At 37.9% G+C, this 16509-nt stretch overlaps 1 protein-coding gene across 2 annotated transcripts in view; it reads right to left on the reverse strand.

Annotated features, from left to right (window-relative positions):
- The window catches only part of RELN (reelin), a 271996-nt gene that overhangs the window by 65599 nt on the left and 189888 nt on the right, over positions 1 to 16509 (reverse strand). For both annotated transcript variants that reach the window (XM_085216903.1, XM_085216905.1), the window contains exons 21-25: positions 14079 to 14271; positions 11370 to 11482; positions 6025 to 6162; positions 5233 to 5419; positions 800 to 1005 (exon numbers count right to left, since the gene is read on the reverse strand). In XM_085216903.1, the coding sequence (XP_085073029.1) occupies positions 800 to 1005; positions 5233 to 5419; positions 6025 to 6162; positions 11370 to 11482; positions 14079 to 14271 (837 nt within the window). The remainder of the gene's footprint in view (positions 1 to 799; positions 1006 to 5232; positions 5420 to 6024; positions 6163 to 11369; positions 11483 to 14078; positions 14272 to 16509) is intronic.

Raw genomic sequence — 16509 nt, forward strand, 5'->3', positions numbered from 1 at the left:
ATGTGTATATTCCTTCCTGTATTCTTTCTTAACATCATGCTACTTTGTATCATTAGACTTCCTAGATCTTGCCTCTTCAGCAGATAGAAGTGAAAAAATCATTTGGGGCCATGTAGAATCTTTTTCAGAGGGTTCCTAGTTTTATGTGTCAGAAAGTAACTTGAAAATAAGATTTGGAGCAGCAGTATAAATAATAGACATACACAGCAACATACTCTGTAAGGACCACTGCCCTTGTTTACTCCAGGGAGGTAAATACTTTGCCAAAAACTAATGCACTGGATAGCCAGGCAATGGAGATTCCAGGGCATAGCTGGGGATATCCTTATTTGTTGGAAGCTTCCTGTAATTTCATCAAAGTAGAGGCAAAGTAAATAGTTTTATACTTTCAAATGCTGAGATTACTTTTAGAAAAAGAGTTTTCCAAGTTTACAACAGTCCTTCTGAAACCATAGTGTATTGAAGGCAAAATGAGGAGCTTGGAGGATAAAATTATTCACATGTTTATATACTGCAAGAAATCAGCTATAGCAATAGAAATCATGTTACTAGCTATACAGACAATTGCAATTTCATTTGGCATTGGTAAGCTATCTTCAGGTTTTCTATCTTTAATAAGATTTTTCCTTCATAATGACAAGGGTTTACTGTGGCAGCCTGAAAGGGTTTCCACATAAGGACAGCTTTTAAACACTATAGCATGAAATGATTCTTCATGTTTACACAGACTAAGAAACAGTTTTCTTAAAGAGATGAGGCAGTATGAACATAACTGATTTAATTTAGGCAAAAATTTTACCTGGGTTTGCTGAAATCAGAGAAATACATTTCCGCTAGCAGCTGCCAGTTGATACCACCATTATTGCTGTACTGCAGCAGCACACCTTCTTCTCTGCTGTCTGGTCTATTGCATGAAGAACTTTCTCCTCCAATCTGGATGTAAAACTGAACAAAATCCACCCAGGTAGTGTCCAAATCCCAGCTTACCAGCTGTCTTTTTCCAGCCTACAATTGAATGAAAAGAGGTGTAAAAAATAATATTAAATATGACACCTTCACACCAAATTGACATATTTTAAAGTCAAGCACAGATGAATATTATACAGGAACACAGAAGACACTGAAGTCTGTGTTAACATGACTTTTCTTGTTCCTAGAGCTACGGTTTTCCTTGGCCATCCTTTAGGGCTTAATCTCTCAGGTGCATTCCAACAAGCCTTTTTACTATTACAGATGCAGCATTTCAACACACAACTTTCAAACACAATTTTAACACAACATTTTCATTGCTCCGTTTCCCCCTTACTCCTTGATGGTACCAAATGCCTTCAGGAGACATAAAGTATAAAGCAATAAAAAGGCATTTCTGACCACATTTTTTTTACTGGGACACCTGGAATTATACCATCACTAATGCCTACTGTGTTTCAGGGAAGGGAAGTACAGCTGATGCATCAGATGCCTGACCATCATTTATTTTTTGTCTTGCATTTGCCTAGCAATCAAACTCAGTTATGATCAGATCCTTGTGTATTATAATATCTTCATACATCTTAGGCTCTGATTAACCTGGTCTTGTCTCATCAAGACCCTTACAACATCCAAAAGCATACACTTTTCTCTGTTTCACGTAAGCACTTTATCTCCACTCTCCCTTTGGTCCACTCTGCTGGCACAGATGGGTGACTTCACTTTCTATTCAGTCTTTTAGTATTAGTGGCATTCAAGGTCCTTTGTTTTGTGATTGTCTCTGTGGCATTTGTTTCTCTGGTTGCTAATCCAGTGCTATTCGCATGAAGAATGGCCTTCCCACATGTTGTCAGCCCATTCGACAGTTTTCCTTCCAGTTACCTCTACAAAAGCAGTGCATGGAAGATTTGCAGCAGTGTAGTTCATCTTCTAAACAATAACAAGGGAGGGGCATTTTCTTTTCATGCCTCACATGGGTAGGATTTTTCATTCACAAAGCAACGTTTTTCTAGTATTACCCTGGTCTTTCATCTAAAACCTACGGATTTAGTTCCAGTTTTATGTGAGCAGAGAGAAAAAATAGGCTCATTAAATTTAGTGAATAGCATTTCCAAGGATGTTTTTGAGTACTAGCAGGAAACAGTGCTTGGGCATCTGTAGTGTGGCTCATGTGGTCACTCTGTACTTACTGACAAAAGAAGATAGAGGATATTCATCTAAAAGATGCTCTCAGGTGCAAAAATCTTTTACCGTAATTGCAGTTCTCCCTTTCCCCTTGTACTCCCAGCTCGAGACTGATCTTGTGGGCTCCACAACAGGCACGTACAATGCTGCCCACGGTGAGACAGGACAGAGGACAAGCGCAGTTTCTTTCCAGTTCCCCACGTACACCCTGCCTGTCACAGCCCTGCCCCAGTCCAGCCCCAGTTGTGCCTCCACAAACCACGGTGTGCAGCTGGAGAGGAGCTACAGGGATCGTCTTTCTGCATTCATCAAAACTAGCTGCAATCTGGCATTAACAGTGAAAACATCCTCTCAGAATGGAGCAGACTTGACAAGACACCAGCTGGTTTGAATTGCCAAAAAATCATAGAATAGTTTAAGATGTAACGGACCTTTAAAGGCCACCTAGCTCATCCCCTGTGCAGTGATGAGAGACACCTACAGATAGATCAGGGTGCTCAGTGCTCCATCCAGCCAGACCTCGAATACCTCCAAGGACAGGGCATCCACCACTACTTCTCTGGGCCACCTGTTCCAGTGCCTCACCAGCCTGAGTGTAAAAACTTTTTCTTTATATCCAGTCTAAATCTCCCTTCTTTTAGTTTGAAGCCACTTCCCCTTGTCCTATCACAACAGACCCTGCTAAAATGTCCTCTCCATCTTCAAGCACAAAAAAGCATTAAAAAGATAAAATTGGACTAAACTGCAAAAATGATGCTTCTGTTTAAAGCAATATCTATGTTTTTCCCAGTCTCGTAAATCCATGATCCTCCTACAAATTTCAAGTCTGAAATAAACAAATAGCACTGATCTACCTAGTCATAAGTAATAAGATTTACGAGCTGAGAATTAAAAAACAATCTATATTTCTTATAAGATGATAGATGAATTTAAATTATATTCCACTTATTAACTATTTCCCATTCCTACTCAGTTTAGGGTAAACTCAGAACAAAGATACATTAATTGCTTTTTTTCACAGAATATTTTTTTTTGCTGGTGTTACAGCCATAGTTCATTTACAGACTCTACCAAATAGGCCACATCACGCTGGCAGACTAATTTCTGGAAAACGTGCTGAAGATACAGCCATATGGATTGAGTCTTGAATACTGTCTACATTTTTTTTTGTTGTTTGTTTGTTCATTTCCAGCTGAATAAAGCCATCTTGCATGGTGCCATGATTGTGAGATGGGCACAGCCTTGGATGCAGTCCCAAGCTTCCCTGTGCAGGCCAACATGGCTACTACTGGCCCAAGGCACTGCAACACGACACTGATAATGTTTTGGTAGTTTGCTTTCACAACTTTTTTGTTTTCAGTGACCCACAGGAATTCAAAATTGTTTTAACCAAATCAACCTTTTCCAAAAAGTTCCAACACTGTTGCTGTCCCATGGGCAAATACGTCCCATCTGAGAGCCAGAGATTTGGCTGTATTGTGAGGATGTTTTTCAGATCTACATCATCCCTCCTCCAAATTGGCACTGACTGCTAAAGAGCCATCTACAAAACCAGGTTAACTGAGAAAGGGCATGAGTTACTTAAAACCTCACAGAAATTGCAGGGGCTAATTGCTAACATACCTATAATTGATTACAGTTAATTGTGAAACAAAAGATAGAGAGTTGGCAGAACAAAGGCAACATTAATTCTGATAGCAGTGATTGACTATGGCAGCAAACATTAGACACTGAAATAAAAAGTGGCTAGCTGAGGAACTGGAAAGAAACAGAACATGTGAATATGAGCTCCCAAAACAATATAGAACTATCGGGCAGCTATGAAAATAATTTTTGTAATGTTTATCACCATGGCCACTAGACACCTTGAAAAGGACCTGAACAGAAATTAAATAAGCCACCTTCAGCTGATGGCACACAGAGTGCTACTACTCAAGAAATGAATGATAACCTAATCCTTAGACATCAATAGAAAGAAGCCAAGAATTTCTAAATGAGATTTTCACTCCTCCTTAGCAGAAATCAGAAGAAAGATCATAGCAGGTTAATTATAATTTAGCAAACTTCTTTGAGAAACCTGGCATAAGGAACTGAGCCAGAAGGAGAAACATTTAATAGATAAGACAATTATATTAAAAAATCCAATTATCACAATTAGCTAGTTAGACTGATCGGTTGATTATGAATTTTTCAGCACAGAGCTGCATTTTCAAGGGAGGGGGATGTGAGACTATGTAGGAGTGCTGAAAATTATTTGATGAGTTAGATATTTGTAATGAGGTTAACAACACGTGATTACACAGCTTTGCACACTGGGTTATTCTACTGGGACGAATCCAGTTCTCACGACAGCAGTGACAGTTTGATCAAACCCTTAAAAGAGAAGCTGTACTTATACTCTTCCTTTCAATTAAGAACAACAAAAAAAATCCATTCCAACAGAATTAGACCTGAGGAGCAACAATGGAAAACAAATCTGTGATTATAACCCATAATCTTACATCTGATCACAAAGATCTCTTTTTATGTTACAATTGCTATCAATTTGCAGAAATCTTTTTCTTGCTGTATTATTTTTTTCTGTAACACATCCAAGTCATACAAGAGAGTTCTCCTGCAGGCTAACCAGGCACTTTCTAAATGCTAGAGGGGTTGCTTTTTCACTATTTTTGGTTCTTTGTTCTCAAAGTGACTCCTGAAAGCTAACCATTCTTGATGCCTCATCCAGAACATGACAGAAAAAATGAAAGTTGAGTTTGCTGAGAAAGAACTGTATCTTAAAACAGAACGTGCATAATATTAATAATAATATTAATTTGTGAACTTCTCAGCATGCTGACAGTTTGCTTTACCATTACATTTGGTGTTTCTTGGATATCCAATGTCACTCTCCATTTCTTTGGATTGCTTTGTTTTTTACCTGCAGAGCACAGCTGTGCTATTTAATGCACTTTTCATTCTGCACTTTGCTATGCCTCAGTGCTTTCTGCTACCTTCCTTTTCCTTATAACCCCATCCTGTTCCATTAAAACTGACATTACCACATGCCTTTCTCAGTCTCCTGTCCCTTATTGATACCTTGTTGAAGTATAGTGAAGAGCCAGATGAGATGACCCCACAGCCTTCTTCAGGCTTTACAATCTCTCCTCCAATAACTTCTTGCCACTCTGTCTTCAGGACATCTGGGTTTTCAAAATCAGACATGACAGTTGAAGGAAGGGGATTTTCAGGCTGACACTCTGTACCCCGAAACCCTGAGTCACACCTGGAAGAAAGCATAAGCATAACAAGCTTTTAAAGATCTTATCTGATACAATAATTAAGACCTTTTAAAATTGCATGTGAAAAAGTTATTCAGGAATTGGAATTTTGGATGCTAGAAACAAGCTTGGATACCTGGATAACTGGAAATAAGCTATATTTTACTTTAAAAAATAATGCAGTGTCCAGAAAGTTTAAAGCTGGCAGGCAGCACTCTGCCTTCGGTATTCCAGTAACTCTGAGAGTCTGCAAAGCAGCTCTGAGCTGGATCTTCTGGATCTTTATTTCTTTCTGCCCCAGTGAAACAGCTCCAGCCCTGTGCTAGAGCGTCCTGAGCAAAGAGTCACCAGGACATCTGCAGCAGGGCATCCCCATGACATTGAGAATCCTTTCACTGCCTGCATCTCCCAAGGCTATGGGCTCTTGGGTGTGGAACAACCAGCTTTTAATGACGCTTTAATGGCTTAGCCCTCATAGTGTGTGTGTTTTGTTTTTATAATCTGAAAAGAAGAAAACAACAAACTAACAAAAAAACACAAAATGACAGAGTAACGGAATACTTAAGTACCAAGATAGCAGTAACCTCTCAAATAGGCAAATGCTCTCTACCTGCAAACGCCATGGTCGCACCAGCCATGTCCACTGCACATGTTGGGACACTGCTGTCCAATGTAGATGTTGTCTAAGGCCCATTCATCCGGTGCTGTGTAGTAACACTGACTCCAGCGGAAACGTGTGGCACTGGACCTTAAAAAGCAATAACAGTGCTTTAATGTGGATGCTTTACAGTATTGCAGGCAAAAAATACAACTATAAAAAGTCAAATTGGTATTGCAGTCATTGCTCAGACTGTAAAAACTAATACAACCAAAGACAGAGTCTTACAAGTGAGCTTTCTATATGATGGTGCTTACTGCACAGGGTTACATAAAAGACTTGGCTGTTAATAATGACGTTTTTGTGGAAGACTACAGAGATTCTACAGAAACTTTATGCTTAATGGCCACATTAATTTAAGACAAATCTATCAATGAATATTATCAGATTTTTATTAAGTGCCATCCTGTGAGGGTGTAAGGTTGCAAAACAAGAAAGTTGGATCAAGAGTGTGACCTTAATTTTTATATTTTTGGATGGTTAATATGGTATAATGCACGCAAAAAGGTTTCATATGATATTTATTCAAAAAATAATCTTTGAAATTAAACTTCTTGCAACTAAGCATTTCTCTTCTTTGAATAGTGGCTATTTCCATTCAAAAAGTTGACAGTTTTTGATAGGATACAGACAATGATACTAAACTGGATTATGCTAGTGACATTATGGTGACATTACATCATCAGTTTTTGAAAAAGACTGTCACCACCAAGCCTTCTCAAGCTCTACTGCCAACTGGTACAATGTGACACCAACCAGCTGGTGGGATGGATGCAATCTTGTCCACGCTCATACAGAAGTGGCTGGGAGTGTGAGAAAAGATATTGCATATGAAGCGAAACAAAAATGGGAAATTGTTGTGATGGAGTACAAGGAGCTGTGCTGGTTGCATGGTAGATCTGGGGAAAGAAAGGGATGGCTGAGGCAATGTGGGAAATGAAGCTTTCTTATAGTGCTATAGAGTCGATAGATAGGGAAAGCAAAGCTGAACAGCAGCAAAAAAAAATTCAGACGCTACCCAGAGCTTTGTCTGGCCAAAGGTTGACAGGGCAGGTAAAGGAGGAGCAGCAGGAAATTTCTACAAGAAGTAGGAGATTTTTTCCAAGCAAGTTTCTGAGCCACATGACTATGATATGATGGCATGAGATATAATGCTCTTATTCTAAATTAAGAAAAAAACCCTTCCTCACTTTCTGGAAATCATATAGATTAAGATGCTAAGATGAACATAATAAACGTGGCTGAGTCACCTGCTCATATGCTTGGAAGAGGAAGAATGAATATGGGAGGCTTGGGTAGCTAAAATGGACAGTATGGCATAGCAGTTACCCAGGCAGTTACACACTAGAAGCATAAAAAGATCAAATTAATCTATGCTTGGATAATTTTTTAGAATTCAAATACATGAACTTCTTTAAAAAACAAGAAATAAGGTTGCCCAAGGGCTTGATGTTCAATTGCAATGACCTTTGTTTTCTTTTTTCAGTACCTGTTTGATATTGTAAGTACTGTAAGTATTTTTACAGCATTATAGAGCTAATCTGAGGGCAGATCTACAGATTAAATACTCCCTCAGGATACAATGCATTGATGGGTTACATTACAAGAGCTATGAATTATTCATTAAAAGTACACAATTTCAGCAATCTGCCCACTAAGGACTTCCTAAACATGCAATAGACACAATGTCCAGTAAACACTGATCACAGTTGTTTTCTGAGTACTCTGAAGCCAGCACATTGCCTTAGTGCTGTTGCTCATGTTCACTACAGTGCATCAACAGTGCCTCAGGGAGCTCTGCACAGACTGTGCTCTGGAGAGCTGTGGTAGCGGGTATAAAATCTGGTGTGCACTGAGGAAAAGAGCAATACTGAAAGAAAATAAAGGCTTTTATGCATACAAAGAAAAAAAAAAGACCTCCCAGCAGAAAAAAAAAAAATAGCATCATGTTGTCTGTAAGGAATGGGAGCTGTGGCTTCCTTGTTTTTTGTTAGGGGCGATGTGTGGGCAGAGGTGTGCAACCCTGCAGGCCCAGAAGTATCTACACAGGGGTATACAGAGTTGCATGGAGGTAATTAGGGCATCAAGCAAAGAGAGGTCTCCCCCAAAAAGAACTTCACCACCACACATCCCTATCCCCCAGAACACAGGGTGGTGGTGGAGGCCTGGCTGAAGGTGAGGTCTGTGGGCTGAGGTCTCCATTGCAAAAAGCAATTCTTCTGGAAAGCCAGTCCTTGCTGCTTGTGAGAGCTTTCCAGCACTGCTCTGCATTGCAAAGGAACAACAGCTTAAGAGGATTATGCTGTTAAAAATTGTAATCAACCATTTAAAAAGACCATGTTAATTAAGGAATAAAGAAGCTGAATGTTAGCTGCACTCTCAGTTTTCTGGACTGCCACCGTTTGGATGGACATCTACTCAAATGGGAAGCATGTATCAAGGAGTTATAAAATAATTTTATTACAAGCAAAATAAACCTCTCCAATACTTCAACAGGAGTTGCAGTAGATGATCTTTAAGGGTCTCTTCCAACTCAAATGATTCTGTGATTCTCTATTTCCTCCCAGCTTTTTCTACAAGGTTAAAATGCTACTGGAAGGTTCTCTGGACTTCTGATGACACCGTATCTAAACTGGACTGATGTCAAATGGAAGTCACTGCTGTTGCCTGTAATTTTACATGAGCAAAAGGAAATGGTGGTGAGTCCCAGATGTCTTGCAAGTGAAATGAAGCTTATAATTTTTTTTTCAGATATGTGATTTAAATAAAATCATTGTCTTCTCTCCTGATATTAAAAAAACGGAAGATTTAACGCAAATTTGTGGTTGATACAATTACATTTGCTACCTTCTGAGTTACCATAATTACATTTACCCAATTATCCTGAAACTCTCATTCAGTCATTAGGTGTTGATTTGTTTATGAAGTCAGCAACTGACAGCTGCTTGTATCTCATTAAAGCCTGTTCATATGTAAATGTCTTCCATAAAACTGAAATTAATTTTCATCAGTGTTAGAAATATTCAGTTCAAGTACAATACAATTTCAGTGAGCAGGTGCATACGTTTCATTTGTCCAACAAAACTCTCACAGTTGCAGCAGATTTCCTACTGCACCAAATTTTGGATAACACGAAGACCATCACGTGTGCCAGATGCTGAACATCTACAAACACACAAAAATACCAACACACCCAGAAAGTTTTACAACAGAACTAGTTACTGTTACAAGCGAATTTCTGGTGCACAGTAAGGAAGCCTGATGCTTCCAATGCACCAAAGGTGCAAACTCTCAGTAGAGACTTGCATGCAACAATGAGACCTCAGGAAATTGTACTGGAGCTGTAAGAGTGTGAAGGCATACTGAGGCCACCATCACATTGGGACTATTAAGACCTCAAGTCCAGGTCCATGTTTGGCAGCACTTCTGCACTGTTTTTTGTGACCATTATCTATGTTTTGCAAGTTGGTGCTTGTTGCAGTGAGCAGGAAGGGAACAGAAGGAAGTGAGAGGCAGTTCTGAAGCCATGTGCCAGAGGGAATCTGATTGTCATATGTTCACCAGCAAACCTTCGGCAGAGACTTGCCCAGTGTTTGTTACTGTACATGTGGTATACAGTAGATTCAAAAATGCAAAAATTTCTCCTTCCAGTCAGAACCCAAGGACTGACCAAACCTTGCTGATGATAGGAGGAGAGAGGAAGAGAGGCTGAGATCAGCTTTGTGAATCAGATTATTTCTGCTGGGGGTTATGCAGCCATTCATCCTCCTCACCCTGACTACTCAGTAGCACAGCACAGTCATACTGAAAATGTGTTTTATGAAATCCGAAGTAATGTTCAGTGGTAATTTGTACCTTAATTATAAACAAAACTCTGATAACAGATGGGAATCCTTTCAGATACAAGACAAAATATGAAATATTTATGATTTGTGCACAGTATGAAATGGTAACCTGGTTGTTATTTCACCATAATTTTTCCCCACAGTCTCCTAAATTAAAATGGAATTATTTGTTTCTGTCAACGCATTTGCTGAGGAAAATTACTAGATCTTAAAGAATAAAAGCTCCACAACACCAGTATTAGCCTCAATTATAAAATGTATAATAACCTTGAGTATTTAAATTAATTTTAAAATAACAGAACCCTTTGGGGTTCTGTTCAGAATCTACTTTGGAATAGATCCTGAAAAAATTCTAGACACTTTTAAAAACTTCTAAGTGCCTCCATGATCCATAGGTTCTATAGCTGATGGTACAAATCAGCATGTAAGATTTAGTACATAATAATTATAGGTTAATGCATGCCATTTGGTATTATCTGACTTGACATCCTTTAAAGATTCAATTTTTGTCTGTAATTATGAAATTCTGCAAATTGGCTGTACTGAAAGAATAGTAAGTATTTTGGAGGCAGGTAACATTGCTTGTTATGCTGGGGCTGTGGAGAGTGCAGAAAAAAATGGCAACAGAAAGAAAACACAAAGACAACTTAATCTGTGCAAGTTCTCATTGTAGTTGCTGTTAGGTGGAACAGAAGTGAGGAGCGGCTCATTGGAATAATAATAATAATGCAGGAAGTGACTGAAGATTAGCAAGATTTACAACAACCTTCTAGCTGTACATTATAGGAAAGCTTTTAAAATAAATAACAGAAGAAATAACTTAGTTAAATTAAAATGTTAGGGTGGGCAAAAAAAGGTTTTATTACAGTAAGGTGAATAGGATTCTTTTTTTAAAAAGCTATTTTTGAAGACATGCTATAAAAAGAAACAAAAGGTAAAAAATACCCAGAAATGAATAATTAGTTATTGTTTATGCAAGGTTTTGGTCTGGAGATGTAAACAATAAGGAATGTTAAGAATAAAAATTAACAATATAAATAAACACTTCCTCCAATGACCCATTTATAGAGAAGCCACTATTTTTGAAAGGATATGAATTTTATTAGAAGTCACAGTATACGTTAAAAACAATCCTTAACAATAGTTTCTAGTGACTTCAGCAGCATTTCATTCCAATGATATGAGGAAGGCATTTTATGTTAAATACCAGTGACTTGAGTTAGCCCCTATACCACCCATTGTCTTGAGAATGATCTACATGGGACTTCATCTTTGTAGCAGTGTAAAAGCAGACAAAGCACATGAACTATCTGCACCCTCCCCCTCCAACAAGAAGAAAGGAAGAAAGGAAGAAAGGAAGAAAGGAAGAAAGGAAGAAAGGAAGAAAGGAAGAAAGGAAGAAAGGAAGAAAGGAAGAAAGGAGGGAGGAGGGAGGGAGGGAAAGAGACTCACCAAGTCTTCTGTGGTAAAAGGACAGTGATTCTCCTCCACTGAGTAAATTCGCTGGAGTGGTAAATACTTGCTGAGGTGAACTCCTGGCAGCTCGGCATACTTGGAAGACATTCCTTGAAATAACACATTTCAAAACCAGGATAAAGTTGAGGCAGATTTAGGAACAAAAGTGATGTTTAAACATTCATTGAACTGGAAGCTTATCTGGGTCCAGATGTCAGAGTGAAAAACCCACAATTAGAAAAAACCCTGGCATGCTCCAGAGAAATTTCTCAAAAAACTAGCAATGGACAATTTAGGATAGAATGAACCCATATGACCCATTTAGAGAGCTATGCTTCATGTTAGTGTCTAGTAATATTCTATTTTTCTCCATGAGGGTGTCTAGTTCATTTTTATATTATTCTCACCCTAGCACCTAGCTCAACAATGGATAAGGTCTACAAATGTACAATGAAATAAATCTATATAACTGACCTCCCTACCTCTACAGCAGTCATGTTAGAGATCTACATGCAAAGCCTCAACTGGGAACAACACTCTTTCTCTCTGCAGTGGGAGCATTAGGGACCAATAGCTGCCCCAAAGCATCAGTTTTAGGCACCCAGCTGAAGTCCACTAAAACTGCATCTAAATGCCCTTATCTCTGCAGGTGTATTCATTTTGTAAACCAATAGCAAGTGATGCAATTTTGCTCCTTCTGCTTCTATGATCTTGAATCTTTAATTCGAGATTCCCAGACAGGTCTGTTCCCAAAATCCTCCTTCTTTTCAGAAAATCTGATCACTGACACATCTTTTTATTTTTATTTTTTATTGTAATAAATATGAACACAGTCCATTAAACCACTTTCTAGAACTGTTCTTTCCTTGTTACTCTATTTTTCTTCAATATTCCATTTACTTTTTTATATATTATCAGAGTAGCATCCCAGATTTTTGTCGTTCGGCTTTGATGAAGTATTAGTAACGCATTTAAGCTTGTGTGTAATTTTTCTGGCTCAGAATCCATGGGGAATCCATTCTACTACTACTGTCTCAGTATAGCTGCTTCCAGATCATCTCCAGCTCTCCCACAGTCTTCTCTGCTGGACTCATACCCATGAGATGTGTCAGATACAAGGAACTTTCACTTTTCTGTGTATTATGCTTTGCTATGAAACTAATAACAAAGCAATGATATTCTGTGGTAGTTAAAACAATTGGGAATATTTATATAGTGAAATATAAGGAAGAGCAGAATATGTTATTATTTCACAAAAAAAATTATTGCTCAAATATCTTAGAATGTTAGAAGGAGATCTGATATCTTATTCTGTTTTTTTACTGTTGTTGTTGTTGTTTTTGCTGTTTTTTTTTTCCCCAGTAGACTTTCTAAAGGATTAGTTTCTTTTCCAACCATTTTCAAATATATTTTGTTGAGTCATCTCCCATAAAAGATCTTAGAAAATAGGATCTGATCAGTGTGTGTGAAGCAAACAAGGCTTTCAAATATCTCAGTTAGTGTTTTGTGTATTGGCCAGATTACATCCTTGAAGCATACTACAAATAGCCTTCTTTTTACTGTTTAATCACAGCAAACTGGATGGTATTAGGAAAATGATTGGGCTGCAAGGCCTTCTTTCTGAATTCAGTTCCACTGAGACAGTGCACTAAAATCTCAAGGCAACTGATCTTTCATTGATGACAAAGTAAAGCCCCAAACATCTACCACTATTCATAGACACCATGGTGATGCCTGCTAGATGAAAATCATTTGAAATACAGTATTTATAGCTTTCCTCTTAATTCTGTATAAGAAAAGAAAGCATTACTTCGATCTGTAAAGCTCAAAATTTCAGTTATTGACATTTCTCTACTTTGCACTCCAAAGTAAATGTGGCAAAACAACACAAAGCAGGAAATGGTTTAATTAGTTACAAAAGATGTTGGACTGTATATTCAAATGCCTTTGTGAACATGTATGTTCAGGCACTGAACAGGCACTGAAAAGGCATCAAGACCAGTTCCCTGACACTCTCTGAACCTGGTCAGAGGTAGCTGAATGATGTTTGTTAGTTCAAACTGAAGTCAGAAAAACTCCAGTTTCCCACCTAAGATGGAAGACAAAAGCACAAATTACAGCCAAATGTGATATTCATGTTTGTGCTGAGACAGAGCTACGCCACACAGGGAAATAGTGTTGAACACTGCTATTTGCACTTCACCTGAGAAGGGGGGAAAACCATTGGTCATTACTGCCCTGGACTGTGTTTGAACCAGGGATGGGAGATGAAAGGCTCTACATTACAATCCCCAGAAGGAATATGCTTTCCATTTATGAAACATCTGAGCACAGGGGCAGAAATAATTTCTATCCATTTAAATTCCAGGAAACAGTAAATGCCTTTTACTTTGAAAAACAAAGCAATAGCTCAGGAAAGATCTATGGCTCTGTCTAGCACAACAATTCTTTTTCCAGACCTGGTCCATTCCTGTCACAATTTTATGTTTCAGACTTTCAGGTACTTTCTTCCAAATATTATGAATAATAGTTAAAGCAATTCTATTAGTCATTTTTACTGACTCTGACTGAAGGCTTTTTCATAGAAAAGGGAATGAGAGAAACATCTTCCTTTGTCCTGTGCCACAAGTATATCTCAGATGAATAATATAATAATAATAATAAGCAGTGTTTATGGAAGACAAAGGTCCATGCTCCCAAACTCACCTCCTGAACAAGATGCCACGTGAGGCCGTGATTGGTGGAGTACTCCAGTTTCACCTGGTTGTCCATATGAGGAGTAAACTTCTGGCCACAGCCCATTACCAGGTTGAACTGTATCATATATGAAGCTCCAATCTGCATAGACTGGGTCTCCACATAGCGCATGCTAGAAGTTAACTTTGAATCTCCTGTAAAACTGAGAGATGTAAGAAAGAATAAGGATCCATCTCCAAAGTAAGTCAGGAGGCAATATTATGAATAGGTATGCATTAAATAGTGTTACTACTTTTTTGTTCTGTTGATTAGCACATGGGATATGACAATGCACAGAAAGATCTTTCTGTTGATACTTTTGTAAATTACCAGGAAGGCCTTGATGTATCCCAGAGTGTGAAACACTGAATTATTCTGTTAGTTCTTACTCTACGCTCTTTGTATGAAGGATCAAGTTAAAATCAACCAAAGGATAACATACAGAAAAAACCCCACGACAAAACCAAAACTCATTCCCCAGGAGCATCCGTTGCCTAAAGTCATGCCACAGTAACAACTGTAATTTCATTCAAACACTGGACAGTAAAGATACACTGAATTTAGTTTAAAATATTCTTATTAACTAGACTTTTCATTTCGTTAATTTTTCAACTGATTCCATTTGCAATGCCTTTACTGACTTTTGACTGCTTCTGATTTAATTTTGTTTATTTTCAGCTTCTTGTCTGTGGGATGTAAGAGTTGTAACACATTATCCAGTGGACTGGGGATAATTATTAATAATGCTTGAAATACACCAGGCCTCATCTATGATACAAGGTACCCAGTTATCACATTCAAGGTAACACAATATACAGTTTAAAATTATAAGGTAATTTCAAATTAAATGCAGGGTTTCTTTTTTTATTTGTTTTAAATGTATCATTGAAAAGGAGAAAAAAAAAGAATCAAATGCAAGAGATGTAGAGAGAAAGAGATGTAAAGGGAAAGTAATAATGGCATAAACTTTAAATCCTGCACACTATCCTACAAGACAGAATGTTCAGAAGGAATGAGAACAGCCTTCCTCCCTCACTTAGAGATGTTCAAGTAATATCTTCAGAAGTACTGTAGTCTGTTCAGCTTCAGCATTTTCCAAGCCCTTTCTTAAATGTAAACAGTTTGGGATAGAGATCACATTTTTTAAAGACAATCCCTGCAAAACATTATGCAACAATAAAGACATACATATTGTATGGAGAAGATGAAGACAATAACCTTGTTAAGGAACATCCTTATGGTTGAGTGAACTACAGTTTATCATCTGAAAAGAGAAACTCCTGAACTATCAATACTGCACAGTAAAACTTACTGGCTTTCACCTCTCTAAGATTTAAGGTCTTAAAGTTGTTAGTGTAAAGACAGGATTAGAAACCAGTTACATAGCACTCTTTTGAACTAAATTCACCGACCAACTCTTTTTTCTATCTAGAGAGAGCAGTTTAAATTAAAATAAAAATATTGAAATAATTAAAGCTGACTTGCTATTAATTTCTGCAGTGCAGTTTGGAACTTCATGGCTGATGTGGGAAATCAAAGTTCTAAAAAAGCCAGTACAACAACCATGCTCTTCAGGTATCAGTCAGCTGCATGCAGTATAGTTAGCTGAAAGTTACATATGACGGTGATTTGGATAATGATTTAACACTGCAGTTCTGAAAACAACACAACTGTGCTTAGGTAATGCATAAATTACCTAAAGCTCTACTAAACAGAATGAAAAAGTTGAAACAAAACAGTTTGATAAGAAGTCTGTTTAGAAGCTGTCTTTCCCAAAGTGGTTTAAGTGAAGGAGTAGTACTCAGCCTAGGAAAAAGAATTAGAGCTTTTAGATTGTATTGCCACCACAAAAAATTCTTCAATTCAATAACACTGCCATAAAATTAGGCAAAAAAATCAACAAAAAATGTATCTTTCCTTTTCTAGTGGCAATTCCAATTATGATTAGTACCTTCTAAGTTCAGCATTCATTTTAACGCAATAATTTAGCCTCTGGATATTGTACACAGTACATTCAGTGAGCATTAGTTTAAAGTCAAAACAGCTCTTGAAAGTAAATATTAAATAAATGTGAAAAAGAATGCTAATGAGGAGATGAAGACAATCTCTGATACTCCACACGGAGCTCTTTTCAGGGGAGGAAATCACATTATGTGTTCACAAAGGCCCTTATCATCCACAAATTGCCTCCAGCTGAACAAAGGTAGCATTAAAGATGGGTCCTCCACCCTACTTGCTACTTCTTTGCTCTCCAGCTCTTCTGTGTACGTGGTTGGAGTAGGCTTTTCTGCTGGAATACCAAATGTAGGAGTCATACAGCTGGAATACATTTCTGGATTTTGTACAACCAGAATAATGTCCCTGGCATAGCAATAATTAGCCAAAAAAACAAAAACAAACA

This window comes from Meleagris gallopavo, chromosome 1 (genome assembly GCF_905368555.1).
Source record: "Meleagris gallopavo chromosome 1, MGAL_WU_HG_1.1, whole genome shotgun sequence".
Taxonomy (NCBI): Eukaryota; Metazoa; Chordata; class Aves; order Galliformes; family Phasianidae; genus Meleagris; species Meleagris gallopavo.